This window comes from Bombyx mori, chromosome 1 (genome assembly GCF_030269925.1).
Source record: "Bombyx mori chromosome 1, ASM3026992v2".
Classification (NCBI taxonomy): domain Eukaryota; kingdom Metazoa; phylum Arthropoda; class Insecta; order Lepidoptera; family Bombycidae; genus Bombyx; species Bombyx mori.
In genome coordinates this window covers 18030410-18057624 of record NC_085107.1, presented here as the reverse complement: position 1 = coordinate 18057624, position 27215 = coordinate 18030410, and the positions used below count along the sequence as shown (strand labels likewise).

The window sequence follows — 27215 nt, the reverse complement described above, 5'->3', positions numbered from 1 at the left end:
TTACTATTCGGTCTACTGGGTCGGGTATGTAATTTCCAGCGGCTACTATGAGAGGGTTCTCATGTCGTGCCGCCTTCTCAAAATGGCGCATTGATACTTGACAACGACGATATAGTTGCTTGTTCTGTTTAGCAAGCATACTCCATAGGAATAGGCAAGAAATAGGAATTCTAATAATTTTTGCCGATTAACAAAATACGGCACCATTTGAATATCCGTTTATTGAATGACGAACTAGTTAATTACATCCAAATATTAAGCATTAAATCCATGTTCCGCGGCACATAATTACATAACGCATAGCATTTAGCACTAAAACAACTAAAGGACAAGCGTCACGCCTATTTGTGCCCAAAGCAGTCACGCATTACAGTTTGAGGGATGGGATAGCTAGAATGCTTTTGATTTTGACCACATATCTCAAATATAGGCTCCGACGATGACTACGCAAGCTGGTGAGCTCGCCTTCAACAATAAATATATACTTCTTCCAGTGACATTTCCATAAGTCGCTCCTGTAAATGTCACTCAAGGGCAAATATAGCCTTGTCTAACTTATAAATAAATAAATGCTACTGAAATGAAAATCACTATTGAACCACACGCTATAGTCTATCATGACCTAATAAAAAAATTACATTATTCTGGTTTGGATATCTTAATTTTTTTGTTGTTGGCTGGTGAATCCTATACATATATGTAATATATGTATATGGTCACTTTTAGGATAAACGCTAAAAACAAACAAAAACACGCTTAAATAGTCATCCGAACTACCAATTAAATGCTTTTTTTTATTTATCCTGTCGAAGCTGGTCCGGATATTAGCACGAAATTATATTATATTCTTTACTATATTCTCTTAATTAATTCTTTGAAAATTTTCTATCAAAAGAAGTCCTTTCCCATAAGAATATTTACTAAAACGAAATAATTCGACAATGATATCTTACACCGTCAGATGTGTACATAATGCCCTAAAATCAGAAAATACATTTTTCTTTTAAACAAATCGTCTTAATCTTGGTCCTTTTGACACGCACGTTCCTTCCAAAAACAATGTTTCGTAGTCTCTCGTTAAAAAAACATAGGTACTTATATTCAATTTACCAACATAATTGGTATTACTAATTGTGTTTATTTTAATAAGTGACTTCACATGAAACCGCTAAGTGGGGTAGAAAAATGCAACCTTCTGAATCTAGGTACTCCTGGGGCCAATTAGAACAACATAGAGCCAAATTAACTTCTTAAAGGATGTCAACAGAGCGAAGTGGAATCTTATAAGGATTTGGACAGGCGTTGCACAATATCAGCCATATATTCATTTGACTTCCAATGCCAAAGCATTAATATAATGTTAGATTCTGATAAATCAATTCTCAGTATTCTACAATAGCTACGCAATAAACACGAGCCTATTTTGAGATAAAAAGAAAACGTTAGAATATTACTGAGTTTATATTCAAATTATAGTTGTTACATTTATCGCAAACATATTCGAAGCGGGACTGGAAAGGGAGTTTTAATGGAAACGTCAGTCGCCATTACGGACAAAGATAGCCATAGAGATTAACAATGTAGATAAAACTAGATGGAAATCAAACGATCTAGGATTTATATTTTGTAAAATAAATAATATATAATATGGTATTAGATTTTCGTGTGTCGCTAACCTATTGTATAATAGTTAAAACTACTTTTACAAAGAGAACTGACGACTTTCTTCCATGACCACGAAAGTTGGAACACATAATTCAATAAACGCGGAATTAAACAGTAAACATAGTTGTAATAACGACCATTTAATTTTCGTTACTTACTTCGTCTTTACTACTTCGTTACATTAATTTATAATAATAAGTGGTAACAAATCACGCACGGTCATCCCGCCCCTATTTAGGATTCCCTGTGTTATAGGTACCAGACTGATAAACGTACTTATATATACTTAAAAGTATACCTACATATACATACAGAAAGTGCAATCCAAGATTCTGCGATATTTTGGAAACGTATCGTGACGGCCAGCAGAGTCTATCGAGAAACTTGTTGTTCAGGGTAAGTTCAATGTTAAAAGATCTCGTGGACGAAGCCCGTGTGCTGGACTGTCAAGTGAAAGACCTTACTAAAACCTCACTTAACGAGTACGTGCGCCAATCATTTCCATAGTTCACGAACTATGGTAAACAGCTACCAAGGTTTTAATAAACATGGATTCCACATGACCACGACTACTCTGCCAAGAGTAGCCGACTATGATGATGTACAGACAATAAACACCCAGTCAAATCTGTTCCCATATCACCCAGCACATAATGTTTACCCGATGTGGGAATCAAACTCACCACCCTAGACACAACAGTCAGACTGCACCACGGAGAAGTCTTGATTGCATATTGTTGTTGACAGTGAATCAGTCAGATTTACTTGGCTTTCAAAGAATTTGTGTATTAATAAATACAGGAATTATGGTATAACCATTCCAATTCTTTTCCATTATCTTCGGAACAGGCAAAGCAGGTATAGCCCTGCGAGGTTACCAGCGATTAGTTTAACGATCCCTCTTGTACAACAGCAACGCCAAAGCTCGCAATATACACCGCGACTATTTACGTGCAACAAGAAAAAATTACGAAATACTTAAAAACATATTCCTGTTTCAAATCAATTGTAACGATTCTATAGTCACTATTAGAGATGCAGATCATTCATTGTACATCTTTATGTCAGATTTTAATTAGTAATTGTGATCTAAAGTGTAAAGTGTTTTTTTTTTCCTACCTATGCTGATAACCCTGAGAAGCTATATCAGCGTTATCTAGCGTGTAGGTGAGCTACCTAGCGTGTAGGTGAGCTCTCGGGGCTCAAACCGGAGGTGTTGCTAACACTGGCCCTAGCAAGAGTAGTGCATCGCAGAATCTACCACCGGATCGGAAACGCGACCCACTGAGAAGATCCGGTGAGAAACTCAGTGGGTTGTGTCCGTGGGTTTCGTTTCAGCTAGCATTAAGACAGGAGAAATTCTTGGCTCAACGAATCAACGAAGACGGGACACCAAAGTTTGCTTAATATAATTTGGTCTTGTCCCGCGGACATTGCAGCGGGTAAATTTCGAGTACACTGAAAATCGCTAGTATAATTGTTGGTACTAGTTGTCCCGCAGTAGTCGAAATTCGACTATAATTAATTGGAATTGTAAATTTGTACACTATTATGATTGTATTTTATACTTCTATAATCACAAATTTCGCCAAGACTACACTATAAAAAATATTAACAAAGACAAACAATATTTAATCTATTCTCAATTTGACAACAGACGTCAATAACAAAAGTTTGACAATAAATAGTATGCATGCGTGTGTGCGTCAAATACATGGTCTGTAGTGTGTGTAATGTTTTCTTTATTGATTTAATGTATCTTTTATGCATTATTTAAAAAAAATATTAGCATTGTGTACTTCTTCTCTATATTCTCTATAAGTGTGGAAAATTTCATACTCCTCCGACCGCGCAATTTTCGTAAAAAGGGATACAAAGTTTTTGCTTCACTTATTAATATATAGATTTCATTTACGTACTATTCTGTGTGCTTCGTGCGAGTTTTTTAACGTTCTCGATAGCGTAAAAGTTAGCCCAATTTTGTATCATGCAGTTGGAACAGCGCCCCTAGCGGCAAATGTAGGCAAACGATCAAATTGCATACAAATATGAGCTAACTTTTACGCTATCGCGAACGTTAAAAAACTCGCACTAAGCACACTGATGGTTTCGGGCGGGACGGCTTCGTCATGCGACGAACGAAATCGAAATAGTCATGTGATGTAATTTTTATGTGTTATTTACAGCACGAATGTACTATGAAGCAAGTTATTTTTAGAGGTCGTTCATGTTTGCCACAGTACAAATAAAAAACACTTAAATTCTATTAACATTTTATTTCACTGTGAGTTTATTTAATAGTCACGCGGACAAAACCTTAAAACATACAAATCGTTTCAAACATTCGCGTCTATTAGAATAAGAAAGCCCAAACTATATTCACAGTATAATAACATTTAGTTGTAAATCAAGGGAATGAATTTCTAGTTGAAAATTCTAACTAATATAAGTGGGATCGTCTTACTGGTGGTAGGACCTCTTGTGAGTCCGCGCGGGTAAGTACTACCACTCTGCCTATTTCTGCCGTGAAGCAGTAATGCGTTTCGGTTAGAAGGGTGGGACAGTCGTTATAACTATACTGAGACCTTAGAAGTTATATTTCAAGGTGCGTGACGCATTTACGTTGTAGATGTCTATGGGCTCCAGTAACCACTTAACACCAGGTGGCCTGTGAACTCGTCCACTCATATAAGCAATAAAAAAAATTGAGACTTTGATTTGTTAAATGTTTCAATGCTTTTCTAGACAGTGGTCAAAGACATAGTGTCCAAACCAAGTTCGCACATTCGCAAACTTCTGAACTTCAAGATCATGAGTTGTTTTCTCTTTAGCCTATCAACATGACCAATAATGAAACGAATGTATTCGAATGCAAATAAAATGGAAATTATTTTTGCATTTTATAGCAGTGAGCGCCAGTTCCCCGGTCACGGTTTGCCGCCGCACGGCCAGGGTCGCAACCCTGACTTAATAAATCAAAATTAATTACAGCTAACCAAACTATTTGTTTGCGGAATTCGAGAAATTCATTTTTGCTTGTTCGTAATAATGTTATTTTTGTGGATATAGATGAGCTTATTAGCAATCTGATGTAATTCGAGGTTCGCGAACCCTAACCTTTGCCCAATTGTAATGGTTAATGGTATACAGGTATTGCCTAATTTAAAACTTGTTCTCGAAAATTCGATTTCGTTACATAACGTGCTAAAATTAATATGGATCCTTTTAATTTTTTATTGAAAACTACTAAAACCCAAACTACTTTATTCTTAGATCTTCTTGAATTTGGCCTTGATCCAATCAATACTAAACTTCACAGGATCGCCCACTGCGCCTGCCTAAACATTGCTTTGAAATTTTGGTGAATTCGGTCCGATCGTTTCAGAGTCTATATGGAACACACAAATCGTTTTTATATAAATAGACCAGCCTTTAATTGCTAATTCATTTGCGTTCATAAAACAAATAATAGTTTAAAAAAAACAAACAAAATACGCTTTTATAGAAAAAACAACTAAAAAATAGAAAATAATTTTTTATAAATTTGAATTAAAAGTAGTGTAAGAAATAAAATATTTTATTGTAAAAAAAGCGTGGGGTGCAGTAGTTATAGTATAGGGGGTATCAGTAGTTATAAATATTTTATGAACAGATAGTTACCAAACAGAAGTACACCAAATTTCGAGTTAATCCGACGTTTTGAAGGGGGTCAAAATCATGTTCAAAGATTCCGTTACATACATACATACGTCTGAAGCCAATAAAAGCGTATTCATTAGGTAATAGCACTATTTCTGAATTCAAAGTATTTATTACCTTTTCTGTATAACACGGTATTTACACGGTGATCCGTTGAGTGCCTAATATGCAAAAACGCAACGAATTCATTCATTTTCGCATTTAAAATTATGAGGATGCATTTACATTGTATAGTTGCGCCATTTCTAGAAGGCGACACGACTTGAGAACCCTCTTGTCGTGGCCGCTGGAAACTACATACCCGATCATGTAGACCGAATGGTAAACAGTCGACGTCGCCCAAAGCACGTCATTACGGATCCTCCCGATCCATTAACGGTGCTTTTAGGCACCACAAGCACCGGTCACCGTCCTCATCGAACTAACCCATAGACATAGCCCACTGAGTTTCTCGCCGGATCTTCTCAGTGGGTCGCGTTTCCGATCCGGTGGTAGATTCTGCGAAGCACTGCTCTTGCTGGGGTCAGTGTTAGCAGCAATCCGGTTTGAGCCCCGTGAGCTCACCTACACACGTTAGGGTGAAACTGAAATAGCCTCTCAAGGCTACCAGCAAAGGTAGGGAAACAAAAAAAAATATTGTATAGTTAGTTAAATAGCAAAAAAATATATAGGAAAATTACTTTTATGAAACTATAATATGAGTAGTCTAACTATTGTTAGAAACTATACCCACACCTGTGTTTTCGTTCTCTCGAAATCCAATACAAACTTAGTATTATGAAGAACTCCGCGAGAAAGACGAATAATAATACCCACATTTCCTTCGCAAAGTTTTCCCACAACTATGTCAAATTCTAATAAAATTTGTTCAGTAGTTTTATGGTGAAAAGTACAGAAATCCGATAAACAAGACTGACTATTGTATTTTATGAGTTCCTATTTTTTGTCTGCAATAGTTCACTTTTGTTCGAGTTCTAATTTCAAATCAAGTCTTTATAAGTTTTTATGGTGGTAGTAGTCGAGTATTAACACGTCATTACGGATCCTCCCGATCCATTAACGGTGCTTTTAGGTACCACAAGCACCGGTCACCGTCCTCGTCGAACCCGTCGTTTGCGACGAAGGGCTCGACGAGCGAATTAACCCATAGACAGAGCTCTTGCTAGGGCTAGTGTTAGCAATACTCCGGTTTGAGCCCCGTAAGCTCACCTACTAGCTAAGGTTACGCTGAAATAGCCACTAAAGGCTATCAGCTTAGGTAGAAAAAAAATCGTATAATGTTAGTTCGTACGAGTAAGTGTCATAGGCTTGCCTATTTCTACCGCAAAGCGGCCATACTTTCCTGTTTAAACCCGATCCAATACACTTGTATTACTTAGTCCCAAAACTCGGCCTTAAATCTCGAGATGACTAGAAAAGTCTTTAATATTCTAACTTTTTGATGCTATCATTAGATATTATTATGTTTATTACAAAAAAACCCTCGACAGTCAAATTATTCAATCAAAAATAAGACAAAAAAAAATTCAGAACGTGCCATAAAATTAATATCGTTTTAATGCAAATGGCCTATTTTGCTACAGACAAAAAGTCATCGGACACCAGAAAAACCGTTCACAATATGCCTAAATTCAACCAATTATATGGACAATTATCGAGCTGGAAAAAAGCTGTGAAACGCACAATGGACGCGGGACATTGTTCACGAATGAATTAAACAAAGCAAAAACAGAATAATACAAGCCAGGCGAAAAACAAGAGGAACACCTGATGATTTCAACCAATCAAAATGTTTTCAATCTGTGTCGGATTTAAATTTACTTTATTGGTTTTCGAATATGTTCTGAGACATGGCATAATGTAATTAGTACTGATTATTTCTGATCACATAAACTAGTGTTCGTTCAGTGGATCGTAATTCAGTAATTCGATCATAATCAATCACCTTTAAGCTATGAAAAACAAAAAAATTTCAACACTTTTTAGTTGATAACATTATAGCTCATCAATAGGTATTTAAAAAAATCGGTTGATAAACAGAATAAAAAAAAGGTATTAAATTGTTTTATCTTTGTCTGTTTAATATAGATATTCGCGATGGATGATAATTTTAGTAATGTTTAATTAGTTTAAAACTGCTAACGGCTCCTGCTTACGATAGGTACGTATTGGCGCTTGCAACTCTATATTATTGTCCTTTACATGTAGGTTATGTGCGATTTGACTTTGAGAACGATTGCTATTATCGACTTAATTTCAAAATTACATTTATAAGTATCGTAACTCTACTCTCGTAAACAAATAAAAGATGGCATAGATACAATCCTACCGAAATTTCACTTAGAGGAAGTCGACCAATTAAGGTTTTGGGTGAGTAGGGAAGTAGATTGCTAACTCAATAGAATCTGGTACAGACGTTACACGTACAAACGAACGTTGATGTCGAAATTAAAACAGTCGGGCCCGGCGGCAACGATCGCTGCTGGGCAGGCGCCAACATCGGTCAATGGGCGAAAAATCGAAGCACAATTTTCGTCCAAACGTCGGATAAGCTCGGTAACGTTCGGCCACAAAGGCTCTTGATTACGGGCGCCGGCGGAGCGCGTCATTATCTCACGCCCACCATGTTTATTTTTCTGAGATAAAGATTAGCCGTAGTGTTGTGCGATTGGCGGGGTGTAGCGCGCCCGGGTGGAGGGCGTGGCGGGACGATCCCGCCCCGTGCTGCAGACGGAGGTCGCGATCCGTCCGCACCGCCGTCATGCCGCCGCTCCGCTGACGACATGATCGACATCAAGAGCTCCGCCGACTATCTCAGTCGGTCGGGCACATTTACCAACTTCTCTATGCTGTTTGCCGGTGATTATCTCATGTATAATTAACGTGATGTGACGTGTTCAGCTCTGTGTGTTTGTGTGTGTGTGCTGTGTGTAATCAGTTTTGTTTCTCAACGGTTTACTTTCTTCATCTTATTTTTATAATTTTATACGTAAACGGAATTCGTAAGTACAAGGCTGCAGATTAGTTCAGAGATCTCTTAAAAACGATTAGGTTTTTTTTTTAATTCGTTTGGTTTAGATTCCCGTAAAAAATTAGATTATTAGTGTAACTGCAATTTTAATTAATTAGTATTTTTATTTAAAAAAAGAACTTAACCTTTTATTAACACATTGAAGATAATCAAATAATACAGAATTGTAGTTGTCATAATATAGTTAAGATTTATTAAAAAAAGCAGTAGCCTTTATTTAAAAAAACGATAGTTTCTTTTTAATTTATTTAAATAAAGATGTTGGTTTGTTCGACTATTATTATATATTGATTATCGTACAGACCTACATACATATCAGAAGATCCCGCGTAACATTTCATAGTTAAACTTATTTATACCTTTAAATATAATAAATAAAATATATTGTGCACTTAGTACTACAGAGTTTTTGTACTAAATTGTATTTATAATTTCTTTCGTTAGATATTAATACATTAGATTAAATACATTAAATACATTAGAATAATTTCTCTTAATGTGTATCAACATCATTAGTTAATTGTAATTTAAAAAAAAACACGTATTTACCATTAGACTAATTATTCATCATTTTAATATGGCAATAATTTTATGTGCTTTGAAGGCACCTAAAACATATTTTTTTATCATAATTTTTTTTCATGATTTCCTACTTAACGGTCACAGTTAATCGATTAATTGAATTATTATCATTTTAATTAAATTAAGGGGAACATTATTGATTTCAGATACTGATTTGATTCGTCTTACATCTGCGGCCTCTACGTTTTGAAATTCATTATAAATTTAATGTAAAAACATTTTATTTTATTAATGAATTCTCGAAATGTTTATTCTAATAGGCTCTTTCAGGTATTTTACCATTTATTTGTTGACGCTGGTGCAGTGCGGTCGCATATGAAAAATAATGATTCGACAAGTTTGTATGTACTTTCTGCAAATGTTAGAAGGACAATTTAAAGTTTTCCGCTATTTCGGGTGGGACAGAGAGAGTACCTTCTGAAAATGTTATCCATAATAAAAAACACAATGCTTCCGAGACTAAACGCAACCACAATTTAAACTAGTGTAAAACATCAATACATTACAAATAGATTAAATAAAATGTAAAAGACACACTTAAATACCAAAATAAATAAAACATTCAATAAAATTGGCATTTTTCGTGGTATACGCGTAGAACGATGCCGTACGTAATTGAGTCTTCCACCCCTAAGAGTATTCAACCCCTTATGACACCTACGTGCCGCTTAACAACCCTCAAGTGTCACCGTTGAATGGCGGCACGGGATCTAAATACCGCATTTTAACATTGAACAGGGAAAATGGTCCGAGATTAGGTATACTTTGTAAAATAATATATTTTTGTACAGCACGTATACGAACGCTAGTCTAATGATCGATATTTTTAATGAAAATTACGTTTTAAATATCTTAGTATCTATTTATCTAAATAGGCAAACACTGTTTGTTAGCCGTCTATTATTGTCTATTAGCTATTACAGCTTTAGCTGTAGCAAAAATAATATTTAAATAAAATAACTGTAGTGGACTGTATGATTAGGATGGGCAAGGAACTTGATAAATAAACTCGCGAGGATTGCACGTATAAAATTTGTATATTTTTAAAATTTTATAAATCGCGTACAATAGCACGGATAAAAAGAGAATGACAAAACTAAGACATTCCAAAATTCAAAATTCAAATGTAATGTCAAAAACCACAACGACAACAATAAAAAAGGTTTTATACAATTTTGTTGGGTTCCCAACAATAACAAATAATAATCGTTATATTTTTTAATTCATAAGTACTTTTTGCTTAGATGGGTCGAAGAGCTCACGGCCCGCCTGGTGTTAAGTGGTTACCGGAGTCCGTAGATGTCAACAGCGTAAATTCCGCCACCCACCTTGAGAAATGAGTTCTAAGTATCCGTTTTACAGTAGGTATAAGAACTACCCCGTCCTTCAAACCGAAACGCATTACTGCTTCGCGATCAAACAAGCACGCTGGTGGTACCTACCCGTGCGGACTAACAAGACATTCTAATACCAGTACTTATGACGCCTTACCATTAGAAAACGAAATCATTATGTGGATATAAATTTTAGAGGCGTCCGTGATTATCTAAAATCTTTCTTAATCTATTTTAGTAAGTATTTATAGCTTATGTGGGTGGACGAGCTCACGGCCCACCTGATGTTCAGTGGTTACCGGAGCCCGTAGGCATCTACAAAGTAAATGCCGCCACCTACCTTGAGACATGAGTTCTAAGGTCTCAGCTTTTACAATACAACAGCTGCTCCGCCCTTCAAGCCATTACTGCTTCATAGCATAAATAGGCAGGATGGTGGTACCTACCCGTGCGGACTCACAATACGTTCTACCCCCAATAATTACGCAAATTATAATTTTGAGGATTTCATTTTTACTACACGATGCTATTCCTTCACCCTGGAATTCAATCGCGAACATTTGTCGAGTACGTATTTCATCAGAAAAAATTGTAGATACTTGCCTGCGAGATTCGAACACCGGTGCATCACTATACCCGAATGCACCGGACGTCTTATCCTTTAGACCACGATGACTTATAATAACTTAACAGATTACTATATAACTATTGAGTATTTACTAAGTGCCTGCTGCAAAGGCTATTAATTAAGGCGCGATAGGCAGCGGCTTGGCTCTGCCCCTGGCATTGCTGAAGTCCATGGGCGACGGTAACCACTCACCATCAGGTGGGCCGTATGCTCGTCTGCCTACAAGGGCAATAAAAAAAAAAAAAAAAAAAAATTATTAGCAGTCCCTCGAATTTGCTCGATACGATACAATACAATTATACAATACATTTCTTTCTGAGATTTCGTCTCATGTCACAAGGTGGCAGCATTTTGGTTATGATGTGTATGTGCCCCGGAAACACCTTGAACCAGAAAGGTCGCGGTTACGTTCATCTAGCCGATAAATAATTGACCACTACGAATTTTCATCGAATATTTAATCAAACCGATAGGCTTGGGGAATCATGACTTGCCTTATAAGATCAAGGCTGAACCGGCAGAGCATTTAAGGGATGAGGGCAGCCCCATCAACCTCAAGCAACTGCTTTCCTGTGTAGAAAAGGACTTTCCATCCTATCTATTCTGGTAACCTCGAGGGGTCATGCTAGATTCACCGAATAAAAATATTTAATGATGCTTATTTCTCGCTTTATACGGGTATGTATTAAGCTAGAACAAATAATTTTGGACACGTCTATCGTACGTTGGATGATAAAATCGTATTAAGCTTTACATTGCCATAATATCTCTAAGGTACCTCGGTCAGTTCGCCATTGTTTTCGTGGAACTTATTTTAATTTTTTTAACGACATCGAGTGAAATTGATGTAATGAGTTGTAATTGAAGTTACTGCATACTTACGTCTTAATAGTAATTTTATTAGTGCCAAAGTTTCGATTACTTTACAGTTTTCGTGGTCAGCACATACGACATATGCATAAACATGCTCTCAGTCGACATTTCAATATCACGCTAACTACCTTCTGATTTTCAATAATAATAATAATAATTTATTGATATCTACAATTCTTTTCACATTAAGAGAACTAAGTGTATAATATTACGGTCTACTTGATATAATTATATTTATAATTGAATTATAAACGCGGAACAAAACCCTAAATGTAGTTCTAATTATGTTTACGGCTAGCGAAATACGGAGATGTAGTATTAGTAGTAGTACCTAGTAGTAGTAGAAATTTGATGGAGTTTTGTCGAGAGGGCATTTTACCTACGTATATAGCGTATGGCTTGTTCCATTTGTACGTGCTTAAAAACAAAAATTCAATGCTGTAATTTCTTCAGCACACGGCTGAATCGATTCGGTAATTTTATTTAAAATTGCCTTAAATCGCGCGAATAAGGTATTTAATTCATCATCATTCATCATTCTTTCCTATTATCCTCTGCTGGGGTGTAGGCCTCGAATAAAATTTTTCCATTTATATCGGTCTTGGGCAGTCTGTTCTAGCTCCTCCCACGTCATGCCCAAGACCCCTAGCTCCTGCTCCACCGAGCGAAACCAAGTTGTTCTGGGGCGGCCTCTCTTCCTTTTCCCAGACACTTTCCAGGTCAGTGCTCTCTTTGATAGGTGGGTATCGGGCTTTCTCAAAGTGTGACCAATTCAATGCCACTTCCGCGTAAGGATCTCCTTCTCCATTGGTGTCTGCTTAGTGATAAGGTATTTAATTAATTAAGGTATTTAATTATTTCTTTTTCTCGATCTGCCGCAAAGTCCACGTCTCCGCAGCGTATCCCGTCTACTCGGATCAAATGATGAAACAGACTTACATAGATTTCCCGTCTACATTTCCGTAGATGCATTCACGCATGACGCCGGTCAATCGTCGCAGAACTATTTCCGTAGTGCAAAGACACCGACGGTGAATGTTTTAAAGATAAACAACTGTTTTAATGTGTCGTTTCCAGGGTGATGTAATAGGCGCGTTTGTTTGATCTTAAAGAGCCGATACGTTGCTGCGTTTAGTTGTGGGTCGTGTAAAATCTTTTATATCTGTTTAACAAATTCATTTCACACTCGAGGCCGGGATGTATTTGTGAAATATCGCACGTGCGGTGCTATAAAGTCACTTACTGGTGGTAGGACCTCTTGTGAGTCCGCGCGGGTAGGTACCGCCACCCTGCCTATTTCTGCCGTGAAGCGGTAATGCGTTTCGGTTTGAAGGGTGGGGCAGCCGTTGTAACTTACTTGAGACCTTAGAACTTATATCTCAAGGTGGGTGACGCATTTACGTTGTGGATGTCTATGGGCTCCAGTAACCGCTTAATACCAGGTGGGCTGTGAGCTCGTTCACCCATCTAAGCAATAAAAAAATAAAAATAAAAGAACTTACTCAATTTTTCTTAACACTGAACTGAGCATGAGAAAATACATTTTTTTTTTTAGCAATGAGACGAGAGAGATGTTTGCTTTTGCTGATGAAGGGTATTAGTTTAAATATTATAATTTTATTTCTATAGCCTAGGAAAACTTTATAAGAATTATATAAACAAGGTGTTGAATTTTCCAACGTTTCTCCTGAAAAATTGCATAATTTTCATAAGTGACGTTATCGCACCGTATGTGCGTGCGATATTTTGTAGTTTTGTTCTTGGATAGAAAATACATTTGCAAAATTGTAAAACAATTGCAAAATTCATCTCTAAGAAGCAATGACGTTGACGTTCCGGTGACTAATTAACGTCAATTCGTCAGCCATATTCGCCCATAAAAGAATTGTTGTACCTTTGAAAGATCGACCCGCTTACAACACCACAGCCATACAATGTAACTCACTAATTTAATATTAAGCTTTACCATTTGTGTGTTTTGATGTTTCTCATTAGAGCATTTTCTATTAAAGCTAAGTATGTAGTAAGCCTGTATTTATTTTTATTACTAAAGCAGACATCTCTCGGGGTTCTACCGCTGAATACTTCAGAAAAGGAAACTAATTGAACTTGAATAATTTATATGTATTATCGTTTTGAACCAATGTGTCTACTAAGCACTAAATCAATGGATTTTGAATAAAAAATCCTAAAGTTTGTATAACATTTTTATATGGTAAACAGCATCTGTACGTGTGTTCGTCACTGAACTCCTAAAAAGCAGTTTCATGAGTTCTCGTGTGTGTTTAAGTGGGTTCCTGCTTTAATAAGATTCTTTAGAATCGTTGTGATTTCAAACTCGATGAAACGAAAAAATAAGTCCATAGAGACACAAACACATAAATGTATAGGATTCAGCAGGCGAGAGAATGAGATAGAACACATTAGACTCTCGGTCTCCTCTTTGTGCGACTCTTCGTAGCATCCCCACTATCGTCTACTAAACATTGTCCATATGTATGCTCCTGTGTAGTGGGATAGTCAGTATATCTATATCTTATTTATAAGTGTCACTTTTACCGTGTGGACTTGCACACACACACACACACTTTTTTTTTAAAGACTCGCAGATTTCTTGATGTATTAGATTTACAATTGGACCCGATCGAGATTTAAAGTTTTTCACGGCAAGAAAATATTTTTCGAGCCCGTTTCGCAAATTGTAACAATTACAGTTTAATTCTCCTAATGAGTTTGCTACAAAAACGATTATTAAACCTTCGCAGTTCACACGGCGGCGTTTTACAGCAAAACTTTGTCTACAGAGTTGCTTGACGTTGAATATATGCAAACTCAATTCCTCAAGTAATAACCAAGTTTTAGCTCTGTTCAAGTTTCTTGCGCTTTAGCTGTGATAGAGCATCTAAGTTCGCCCGAGATAGCTTAAACAATAGTTGTCACGAACTTTCACTGCACTGTTCCATTCTCGGTCATTAATTTTATTTGTTTTAAAACTGTTGTTTTAATTGTTAATTGCTATTAATGAATTAATGTTGAATTTTTTTCTCCCTTTATTGCCTAGGTTTGTGAACGAGCTCACAGCCCACCTGATGTTAAGTGGTTACAGAAGCCCATATTCATCTACAATGTAAATGCCGCCACCTACCTTGAGATATTAGTTCTAAGGTCTCAGTTTTTACAGTACAACGGCTGCCCTACTCTTGAAACCGAAACGCATTACTGCTTCACGGCAGGAATAGGTAAGTTGGTGGTACCTACCCGTGCGAATTCACGAGACATCCTACCACCAATATGAATATAAATAAATAAATTAGTTTTCGTCATTAATAAATCAATCGAATTATTGAATTTATTTATTTATTTACCGAACAAATAATACGAAATGGATTCAGATTGTGTATTTGATAAATTATTAGTGGTCTCTTTTTACAACAAAACCAAATCAAAGTTGATCGATAATGACTATGACAGTACATGCATCGTGTTTACTATGAATTGTTGAATTTATTATAAGCAACAGTTTAATGTTTATTTTCGCATATATAAAACAGTAAATAGAAGAAGACGTCAGAAAAGTATAGTAGGTAAACTATTCTAACCACCGGGGAAACCCCTTATGAACAAAAATGCTTCTAATGTCAGAGTAAAAAATCTGTTGTTTTTTTTTTCTACCTATTCACCGATAGCCTATGAGGCTAGGGCGTCTTGGCTACGACCACCCCAGCTATTTCGGCCGGCAACTCGCCTAGTTCTCAAATGGTGGATTGTAAAGACAGCCGTCGTATTATAAAACTGAGACTTAGATCTCATGTTTTAAGGTTTGCATTTGCATTATCAATGTCTGTCGGCTCTTTTGTTGCTCTATCTATTCGCTGGTAGGCTATAAGGGTATTCCAGGTACGCCCGGACGGGTAGGTGAGCTCACGGGTTCAATCTGAGAGAATTTGCTAACAATAGCCCTAGCAAGAATAGTGCTTCGCGGAATCTACCACCGGATCGAAATCGCGACCCACTGAGCAGATCCGGCGAGAACCTCAGTGGGCTGTGTCTATGGGCTAGTTGGCTCGTCGAGGGCTTCGTCGCAAGCGACGGGTTCGGCAAGGACGGTGATCGTTGGTTGTGGTACCTAAAAGCACCGTTAATGGATCGGGAGGATCCGTAATGACGTGTTTAGGACTTCGTCTTCATGAAAACAAAACAGAGCCGCATAGCTCCTTACGAGTCCACATGGATGGTGGTGATATATATGTATTTGTGTACTAGCTGACCAGGAAGACTTTGTAGTGCCTCAATCGATAAATAAAACACCTAAGCTTTTGTATAAAATAAACTTAAAACAAACAAAAGGAACATCAAAGGAAAAACAAAATTGTTATTTTTATTTAATTCCGAGCATTTTTATATTTATTTACCTTTCAAACCTTCTCTGGACTTTCACAAATATTTTAATTCAAGACCAAAATTAGCCAAATCGGTCCAGCCGTTCTCGAGTTTTAGCGAGACTAACGAACAGCAATAAATTTTATATATATAATATAAATTTATTAATATGAGTGTTTTATTACAGATGCCTCATACAAAAGCTCTTGGTCAACACACGCTACGTCACAGGGTTCTCAAGGTAAAAAAAACATTTTATTTTTTCATTTATGTCTAACAGAAGTCTCAGGTTCGAAAAAATCCTAAAATCACTTTGAATAAATTAATATAAGACAAAAAAATGCTCGTTTGAACTACGATAATTTAATTTAATAAATATCATTATTCCAATAAATAATAGTCTCTATTTACCACCAAAAAAAATACGTTGTTTTTTTAACTATTCTTATGTTGTATATAATACACGTTTATGTATGCTATGTATATGTAACACAATTTAAATCCGATTCACACTTTGAGTCAACTGTATTACGCGCTAGATAGAGTCTATCTTTTTCTATCTATTCTTATTCTATCTATCTAGTATTCCTTCCATCACCACGGGTTGCGGCGAGTTTCCGAAATGGATTGAAATATTCGCTTGGATATATACACTTCGCTTTCAAAATTAATAAACTACATAAATTTTTCACTTTCGCTCCAAAACGTTCTATAATAAAAATTTATTAAATTTTTTTATTAAAATATGCATTCAATAAAACTATTTACTAAATACTCGTTGCATCTCAAAACTGACTTTACTATTAGACACACACATCTCAACGACTACACGCGTAAACCAGCAAGTTAGATATCATCGGTTACGAAAAAAAAAAAACATAAAACTCAGTGACGTCACAGCATTCTACACGCGAAAATCAAAACAATAGGGCCGCTAAAATGACGCACGCATTCAGTCGAGCGGGAGGCGCGCGACTCGCACGCGACTTGCTCGCTCGACAATACGCAACTTAATTTCTTGATTGACACTTACAATATTTCGATAAGTGATGCAATATTTTGATGATTATCCGAAAGAGACGGGTGTTATCGTATCGCACGCTTCACTCGTCCCGCGCCGTACTTATAGGGCTTTTCATTCCGAAAATTAAATGTATTATTCGCGTGCCGAACTCGCTCTAGCGTCGGAATGCTTTATCGCAATATCGGGTTGGAATTAAAAATGGTTACCGAAAAGTGTGATGTTATTTTTTATTTTTTTAAATACTTTCGTGTCTGTCTTTTTGGTCAAATTTAAGCGTCGATTGACGGTTTTTTGTCATTTAAATTTTGTTTTAAGTTAAACAATAATAGCAGAAAGAACAAATTCAATTTTTTTTTTCTTATTTTAAATGAGTAGACTTAAAAACTACTAAGTATAGTATAGTGAAGATGAAAAATCAAGTCTAGAAATATTTTTATGGAATAGACGGTAATCAGCACAATATTCGAATTTCGACAAATAACATCTAACTCCAAGCTGAATTAAATTCGAAACGTCGGGAATAATATAAAAATTATAACCAAAAAAAATAAAATAGACTACGTAATGGTCTTAGAATTCAAGTATAAATTAGATCCTTATAATATTATGTTCTCTGAACAAAAGCAACCACAGTCAGTAATAATCAGTATATAAGTAATTTTAATGTAAAGTACAAACATCATGAAGACGAAGACCTAAACACGTCGTTACCGATCCTCCCGATCCATTAACCTCACCTCAAGCACCGGTCACCGTCCTCGCCGAACCCGTCGCTTGCGACGAAGGCCTCAGCGAGTAAACTAACCCATAGACACAGCCCACTGAGTTCCTCACCGGATCTTCTCAGTGGGTCGCGTTTTCGATCTGGTGGTAGATTCTGCGAAGCACTACTCTTGCTAGGGCCAGTGTTAGCAACACTCCCGGCTTGAGCGCCGTGAGCTCACCCACTCGCCCGGTCACGCTGACATAGCCTCTCAAAGCTATCAGCTTAGGTAGGAAAAGAAATATGAAGACGAATTAAAAAAATAATTACATTTTACATTCGCCCCATACAGAATCGTTTGAATTAAAATTTGATGATGTTTTAATAATAAATATAAATATGTTAGCAGCCGTGCCCCTGGCCGCACCGCGTCGATCCGTGACGACTTGTGCTCCCGAACAATCGTTATGAACGATTTAGTCGCCGCTCCCAGGGGAACCATTAGACGGACCCTAATTCTGAATGCGCTCGACATTTTAAATCTCCTTAACGGTTATGTCGTAGGGTGCAACCTCTTTGACAGAACATAAGACCTACAACGACTAGACATTTGACAAGAATTCAAAAATAAAGAGAAAAATGGAACGAGGGCGTACGTGACTAGTGGCAGGCAGTACATTTTCTTACTTCCTTAAAGACAGACACACAAACAAGACGACATGGAACGAATTGACCGTTTTCATATAAGACGACAATAGAACAATCGACCGTTCAAGTGGTCTTCCGACCGTTCAGGTTACGATTTATCAACTGACTCGGTTGTGCAGTACCGCCCCTGACTGCCGGGCCGAGGGTCGTGGGTTCGATTCTCATTTCGGACAAATAATTCGTTTGATGAACAGGTTTATCTGCTCTTGTGAGGTGTTTATGATCTACATTTATATGTATTTGTTTAAACTTATATAAGTATGTATGCTATCGGTCTCTGGTTCCCATGGTACACGGGATCTTAGCTTGGGTTAGATGATCGTATGTGACTTGTTATTATTATTATACTTGACATATTTATTAATGTCTTAATTACCTAATATACGTTTTTTTTTTTATATTATACAAATAATACATTGCAACTGGTGGCGTTGTCTACAAACACAAGCTACCACCGCCAAAAAAATAAATTGAATATTATTATTATCGTAAATTACTAACCATAAATATATAACAATATATGTAAAGATCTATTGAAAATTTTAGCACAACACAGTCGGTTGTTTATCTGAAATTTTAGACAGACTAGACATGCAACCTACGTATGTCTATATAAATCCGTACAAAGCCACTTTAGTGTGTGATTGTTTATTTTCAATTCATTTTTAATACAACACTTAAATATTAATATACACTTTCTTTTCGTCTGAATAAAACATGTAAAATACCTTGCACTGGACGTCTCAATCTAAGAAAATAATAATAAGCCATATACATGACCATATATGACATATATAAGAATAAATGGCATTCAGGAACTAGTTATTTATTTCAAAAATAAATAGTGACAACCATATTTCAGCCGTGATAATCGTCTCGTAATAAATACGTACTTACGTTCGACAATTTATCGACGGTTCTAAAATACGCCGCTTCGACCCCTGCCGCCAACAAATGAACTTTAAATAACCGACGCACGGCTGCCATAAGCTAAACGTTATTCATTAGCAGAGATTCGTGAGACACGCCTCGTTATTAACTAACAATAATCAAACGAAATCTAACATTAAAAATATAAATGAAATATTAATTATCGAAACAGAACGAAACACAAATTACGTAATATTTTTTTTGTGAATTATATTATTTATACTCTGATAATACCTAGCGACCGTTCGTGGATGTTTAGTGCGTTTTTTTGTTCCTAATTGGTTTTTTTATTGCTTAGACGGGTGGACGAGCTCACGACCCATCTAGTGTTAAATGGTTACTGAAGCCCATATAATCCCACTGAGTTTCTCGCTGGATCTTCTCAGTGGGTTGCGATTCCGGTCCGGTAGTAAATTCTGAGAAGCACTGCTCTTGCTAGGGCTAGTGGCGTAGCTGGAATACCCTTTTAGCCTACCAGCGAATAGTTAGGGAAATAAAAGAGCCGATAGACATTGATAATACAAATGCAAACCTTAAAACATGAGATCTAAGTCTCAGTTTTATAGTACAACGGCTGTCCTTACAATCCACCATGTAAGAACTAGGCGAGTTGTGGACCGAAATAGATCGGGCGGTGGTACCTGAAACGCCCTACGATCATTGAAATCATTCGTCAGCATGTGTTAAGTACGTAGGTACATCTTACTAGAAATTGGTACCCGCCCGCGAGATTCTGATTCCGGCACAGTCGTGTAGCTCGATACGAGTACAGCGGGCGTTTTATTCTTTATGACACGACCACTTTAAAATCGGTGCTCGATCAAGTAGTACCCAATAGCGTCGGTGAAAGATGCTTCAAATTGGGTTGTAAAAAAATACTTAGAAAACGGAAACTTCATGAATTTAGTGCCATCAGTGCAAACGCGTCGAGTTCAACTTTACGATACTCGACCAGCGCAACGGGCCGACGCCTGCCTGAATTGTTGCGTCACTTGTGGTGAAAAATAAATTATTAACAATAACCATACGTCCGTAATAGTAGCTAATACCTGAAGCTCCAGCGTTAGCTACGACAGCAACTTGTTTATTAAATTCAATTAACTTAATGTTACCTTTTTTTTCTAATCTACTTAATCGTTGGTAGACTAAGGGGCTTTTTCGACTGGGTGGCGTCGTGGTAGTTGTAGTGTTGACCGCGGAAATACCCCTACTCTGACCGGATTCTGACCCTGGATCAACGTCGGGTGTAAGAGTGCAGGGGAGCCGTTTAGTGCGGTCGGGCTCTAAAATGCCTTGGGCCCACATTCTGCTCCCAACACAAGCAGATCGTCAAATCTCACATACCCTGCGCGCCCCACTGGTGCGGGGACCTCGTAGGAGGCTCGGTCCCCGGCCCGAAAAAAAGGGGGGCTGTTTCGATTAGACGCGAACAGGTAGACCAGCTCACGAGACTCATCGTGATATGATGATGCCTCAGTGGGTTGTGTTTATGAGTAATGTCAACTACAGCTCTAAGCTCTTAATTTCTAAAATTAAGATGTTCACTGTCAACAGTCGCAAACGTGGGTCACCATTGAAATTGGTCAATCGTTCTACCCCAATGCTACTTCGGGACAACACTGAATCGTACATAGCACAACAGATGGTCGCTAAATTAGACGAATTACGATTGGAAACTTTGTCGCCCGTCGTACTCTGTCAGCCATACTTAAGCCGATTTCCGTATTTTTTTTTGCATATTTAGACATCTTATTAGACAAAAGAATCTGAGACGAGGCAGTTAACGCGGTATCCTTTGTAATGGATTCAGCGGAATATCTTTATCGAAAATAGAAAGAGAGAAAAAATCTTTTCGTATTACCTATCGAGAAAATAAGTTCGAAGCCAAAGAATATTCATAAACACACGCACACAATGAAACGAAAATTTTCATTTAAAAAATTCACCGTATCCAATGTTTCTGCTCTCTCCTTTCTTCGCTTCAGAGCACACAAAACAATAGGGTGCCTACGGTTCCCTCACAACGCCTGAAGCGCTTAACCGTCCTGCTCGCTCCGCTTGTCTGGGCAATTAGTGTGAGGAGAGGAGACGATGGCGACAAGAGCCACTTTCAGCTAATTTCCAACGCCCATACACCATTCGTCCCATTTTATCCCGAGTCCCGACGCGCCTCGAAAATATTGTTTTATGCTTTTATTTCACAACAGTCTGTCGGTTTCCATTTATGTAATTTAGCGACTTTTTCGGGATATAGATTTTTATAAACAAAATCTATTAGAATATAAAGAATATCTTTTAATTAAAACCACACATTAATGAATACCTATAACGCTCGGAGAAGGCTCAAGTAACTACAAACATGAATTAATAATAATCTTATCGATCCTCGATAAGAAGCTAGCATTGATAAAGCAAATCGTTTAGAAAATATACTAGGTAGAGTACTTTAAAATCTTTAAATACATCAAAGGGAATTTGTTCATAAAATCTCACTTGGAAATTTTACAATTTTGTGTGAGTTTCCTTTGAAGAAAAGTTTGGCTCTATGTCTTACCATTTTATGTTACTACTTAGTATTATACAAACAACAAAATCAAACATTTATTAAAATCAATCACTATACATAAAAATGAACATCAAATTACAACTAACTGTAGTATTACTTCTGGTTTTAGACAATCATTAAGATAAAATAAAATATTAAGGTATTTTCTTCGACGCTCTTTGCCAGTTAATATATAGCTATATTAAAAAAAATCCAAATTCTTCTCACTAACAATTTTTGATAAATCTGGAATGTTTTTTTCTAGTGGTATAAATATTTAATATCAATTATCGTAGCTTAATTAACACTGCTATTTCACAACACAAAACGACCAACGATAATTTTGAGCATTTGTCGGGCAAATCGGGTATTGTAGCCCCCCTAAGGCTATCCGACTAAAATAATCAAAACCAACCGTATTTGTTCAAGGATAAGATGTATATTCAAATGGTAATATAATATAGAGGATTAAAGGTCTACCTTTGATGCTCAGAAATGGATTTCACGCGTGCTTAATGCTGGAACAATTTTAAAGACCCTTTGATTTTGGGTGTCTTTTTGATTTCATGTTTCACGGTTTTTGCTTCCATACTGGGGGTCGTAGAATTTCGTGGTGCTATTTTAAAGCTTAGAGTGCATTTCAAATGCGTATTTGTACAAATATTTTTACGTAGATGTAACATGTATAGCCTTAGAATACTTACCCATAGACATAGCCCACTGAGTTTCTCGCCTGATCTTCTCAGTGGGTCACGTTTCTGATCCGGTGGTAGATTCTGCGAAGCACTACTCTTGCTAGGGTCAGTGTTAGCAACACTCCGGTTTGAACCCCGTGAGCTCACCTACACACGTTAGGGTGAAGCTGAAATAGTCTCTCAAGGCTATCAGCATAGGTATAGGTAGGTATAGGTATAGGAAAAAAAACGACATTTACTTGGTGGCCAAATTCGTGCCCTAGATACGTCTTAAAAGACTTGATTTACTCTCAGCGCTGGATTCTACTGGTAACAACATCCAAAGCACTAGTTATTGCATTTGCGAAGCAGCTGCCTTTGAGCTGTTGGGTCTCCTTCGGAAGCGTTCGGGCAGCTATTAACAAATCCCCTCTTTCTCGGTTGGACTCGTGCTCTCCCCCTTGTCCTGGTGAAGATGGCTAAGCCTCTGATACCAGCAATAATTCCATTCGAAGTAAAAAATCTGCGTTCAGTTTGTGGTGTTTTTTACTGGTGGTAGGACCTCTTGTGAGTCCGCGCGGGTAGGTATCACCGCCCTGCCTATTTCTGCCGTGAAGCAATAATGCGTTTCGGTCTGAAGGGTAGGGCAGCCGTTATAACTATACTGAGATCTTAGAACTTATATCTCAACGTGGATGGCGCATTTACGTTGTAGATGTCTATGGGCTCCAGTAACCACTTAACACCAGGTGGGCTGTGAGCTCGTCCACCCATCTAAGCAATACACAGGGCATTCCAAAAAAAAAACACCCGCAAAAAAGGACGATCTTGTAGGTACAGAAAATAGTCGAATCGATGTTATCCCTGAAACACTACTCGGGTCCCGCGATCAATCATCCGTAACGGGATCTTAACACAAACAGGCGGCGCTCCGTGTAAAAGCACTATTACTTCCTCTATTTCGACGTGCTCAACTATTCACGAACGAAATGTCTTCGATCTTCTGTTACTTATATTTTACACGATGCGTATTAATAATTGAGCCCAAAACCTATCTGATTTTAAGTGGCTGTAGACATATAGACATAGAACAACCGGATTGTCGCCGGCGTATTGAAATTTACAGCCGAAATCGACCATTGAAATAAATATTGGTGGTCAGTTGGTGTTTCAAGAAGGTCAAGATGTTTTAAGAAGAATCTTGTAAAAAGGAAAAAAATGTTTTAGCTCTTAAGTTTCTCGTTAAATATTTCTTGTTTATTTTAATAATTGTACTTCATTTTCAAATTTCACAGGATATGGCACGAATTCTTTGTCTGCTATGTCAAAGTCGACACTCGACGCGCACACACATCTCAGACAGCCAGGTAAGTGATAAATTAACTTTACTTCATACATTCTACGATTATTTAAATCAAAATCAAAAAAAATATAATCAAAATCAAATCATACTTTCCAAATGTTGGAAATAAAATTATTGACACTATATGGGCAGGAGTATTTTAAAGTTCTTGAAAATCGGGAAGGTAATCTTGTATAGAGAACAGAAGGTGTTTATCTATATATTAATACGTGAAGCAAAAACTTTATATCCCTTTTTACGTAAATTGCGTGGACGGAGCAGTATGAATTTTTCCACACTTATAGAGAATATAGAGAAGAAGTGTACAATGCTAATATTTTTTTAAATAATGCATAAAAGATACATTAAATCAATACGAAAACATTACACACACTACATACCATGTATTTGACGCACACACGCATGAATACTATTTATTGTCAAACTTTTGTTCTTGACGTTTGTGGTCAAATTGAGAATAGATTAAATATTGTTTGTCTATATTAATATTTTTTTATAGTGTAGCCTTGGCGAAATTTGTGATTATAGAAGTATAAAATACAATCATAATAGTGTACAAACTTACAATTCCAATTAATTATAGTCGAATTTCGACTACTGCGGGACCTCTAGTAACTAATTTACACGAAAGCAAAACGATACAAATACAAACAAATACACTGATCAATGAAACAATTGAATATCAAAGGTATTAAATTTTTTGATTTTAGAAAAAAAATTTATGAATTTTCTAACGACAATCTTTATGATTGTTGAATTGTTACAACAAAATATGTGTTCGGTATGTATTCTTTTTCAACAAAACGAATATGATTAATGTTGAACATGTGTACAATAAACCGTTTTTTTTGCTCATTTATGAAGTCAGTCACGTACAATGGATTGTAGAAAGTCCTCATCAAGTGACCCTCAAATTAGTGTGGCGACTACACTGATTGGTATTAAGTGAGGCGACTACGAGCTTTACCGACATATTTATTTACTGGTGGTAGGACGACTTGTGAGTCCGCACGGGTAGGCATCATCACCCTGCCTATTTCTGCCGTGAAGCAGTAATGCGTTTTGGTTTGAAAGGGCAGCCGTTGTTACCATACTGAGACCTCAGAACTTATATCTCAAGGTGGGTGGCGTATTTACGTTGTAGATGTCTATGGGCTTCAGTAACCACTTAACACCAGGTGGGCTGTGAGCTCGTCCAACCATCTAAGCAATAAAAAAAAAGAAAAATATTTTCTATATTAAGCACAGTAATTATAAGTTAATAATTTAAGTACTTGTGGTAAAAACTTAACATAGAAACGCCAGTTCCTGTGCCGTTATCTTTCGCGATAAAAATATCTAATGAGTTATTTAGTCATTTAAACAAAGAAAAATAATCTTACGACTTCTTCTTTAGAAATCAATAAAATTGAAATAAATGTGTGCAATTTCAATATAAAAGATTTTTAGTAAATGCGTTTGAATATGAATATATTTTAATTCCAAATTGGCTAATCTCTGAAATAACTGAACAAATTTTAGCAAAACTGTCACTGATCGTTAACTGATGTTATGAGAAGCGACTTAGATTAAATATGTTTTAGAATAATTATTAAGCCTCTGTGCAAAAAAACCATGAGCTTTTTAACAAAAACTGATTCTAAATGAAAATTATTATCTATATATTAATACGTGAAGGAAAAACTTTGTATCCCTCTTTATGAAAATTGCGCGGACGGAGGAGTATGAAATTTCCCACACTTATAGAGAATATAGAGAAGGAGTGCCGAATGCTAATAATTTTTTTTAATTATGCCTAAAAAATACATTAAATCAATAAAAAAACATTACACACACTACCATGTATTTGACGCACACACGCATGCATACTATTTGTTTATTGTCAAACTTTTGTTCTTGACGTCTGTGGTAAAATTGAGAATAGATTAAATATTGTTTGTCTTTATTAATATTTTTCTATAGTGTAGTCTTGGCGAAATTTGTGATTATAGAAGTTGACAACAGAATCATAATAGTGTACAAACTTATAATTTCAATTGAATAAAGTCGAATTTCGACTACCGGGGGACCACTAGTTATATTAATTCCAGACAAAACCATTACAAAATGCGACAGGATTTAGCTATAACAAATAAAGTTTTTCAAAGAGAAAACCTAGCGTAACTCTGTAACTCTTAAATACCTAACGAATATAACGTTAAAGAATCGGACACAATAAATTTATTTGATATAGTATTTCTTTGTTCCTCTCTCGAAATCATTGGAATGTAAAAGAATATGTTTGGTCACAACGGTTGGACGGGACACAAATAAGCTTTTATGTGCCCTGGGTAACTGACCGTGTACTGCAAACAAGAGCCGGGAGCCCTCAGCGTTCCTGAGAAAATTTATAGTTCGTTTGATTGTCGAAAAAATACAATTCAGTTGAAACGCCTTTTAGAAATAAATATTTAGTATTTATTTGTACCAAGCACAGAGATAACCAATAGGGTTTTAAATCAAAGTTACGAAATTATTAAATATTTCTGGTTTTACTTTAACGACGAAATTATTTTAACTTTAGTGCTAATGTTTTATTACAATACTAAAACGAAAGCGTATAGCAGTCAGTTGAGTCTCGCTATCTATTGGAAGTAAACAAATAAATTAAAATAAAAAAATTAATTCGCGTAATTTTTAGTTCAGACACGGACTATTATTCATCGTCGTAGCTGGAATAGCCTCTTAGGCTACCAGTGAATAGGCAGGAGAAAAAAAACTTATTATCTTGCTTCAATTGTTTTGAAACGCAAGGTTATATAAAAATATATTTAAAAAAAAGTTCTTTTGCATAAATTTCCAATTGTGTGTTACGAGTATCTATACTTGGTTCTTTTAGTTAACAAGGCTGCCGACCAATGTTCTAAGCTAATAAAGCACATGAAATTCTATTCGATCTGATTTCTTACAAAAGAACATAGTTCCTACTCTGTAATGTCAACATCGAGTCGATATATCGTCGTTGTCAATCTCGATTTCATTAAGAAACGTCGGTGCGGTCTGTTTGCATTCGTGTCAGCCGCGTGCGACCGTCACG

General features: G+C 36.5%; 1 protein-coding gene and 1 long non-coding RNA gene across 2 annotated transcripts in view; one reads left to right on the top strand and one right to left on the bottom strand.

Annotated features, from left to right (window-relative positions):
* The window catches only part of LOC119628503 (uncharacterized), a 93899-nt gene that overhangs the window by 32365 nt on the left and 34319 nt on the right, over positions 1 to 27215 (bottom strand). The gene's annotated exons all lie outside the window — the stretch shown is intronic.
* Positions 1 to 27215, top strand: part of LOC101745591 (DNA-binding protein D-ETS-3) — a 93137-nt gene that overhangs the window by 34180 nt on the left and 31742 nt on the right. The window contains exons 4-5 of the mRNA XM_038010872.2: positions 16380 to 16433; positions 24072 to 24143. Of these exons, the coding sequence (XP_037866800.1) occupies positions 16380 to 16433; positions 24072 to 24143 (126 nt within the window). The remainder of the gene's footprint in view (positions 1 to 16379; positions 16434 to 24071; positions 24144 to 27215) is intronic.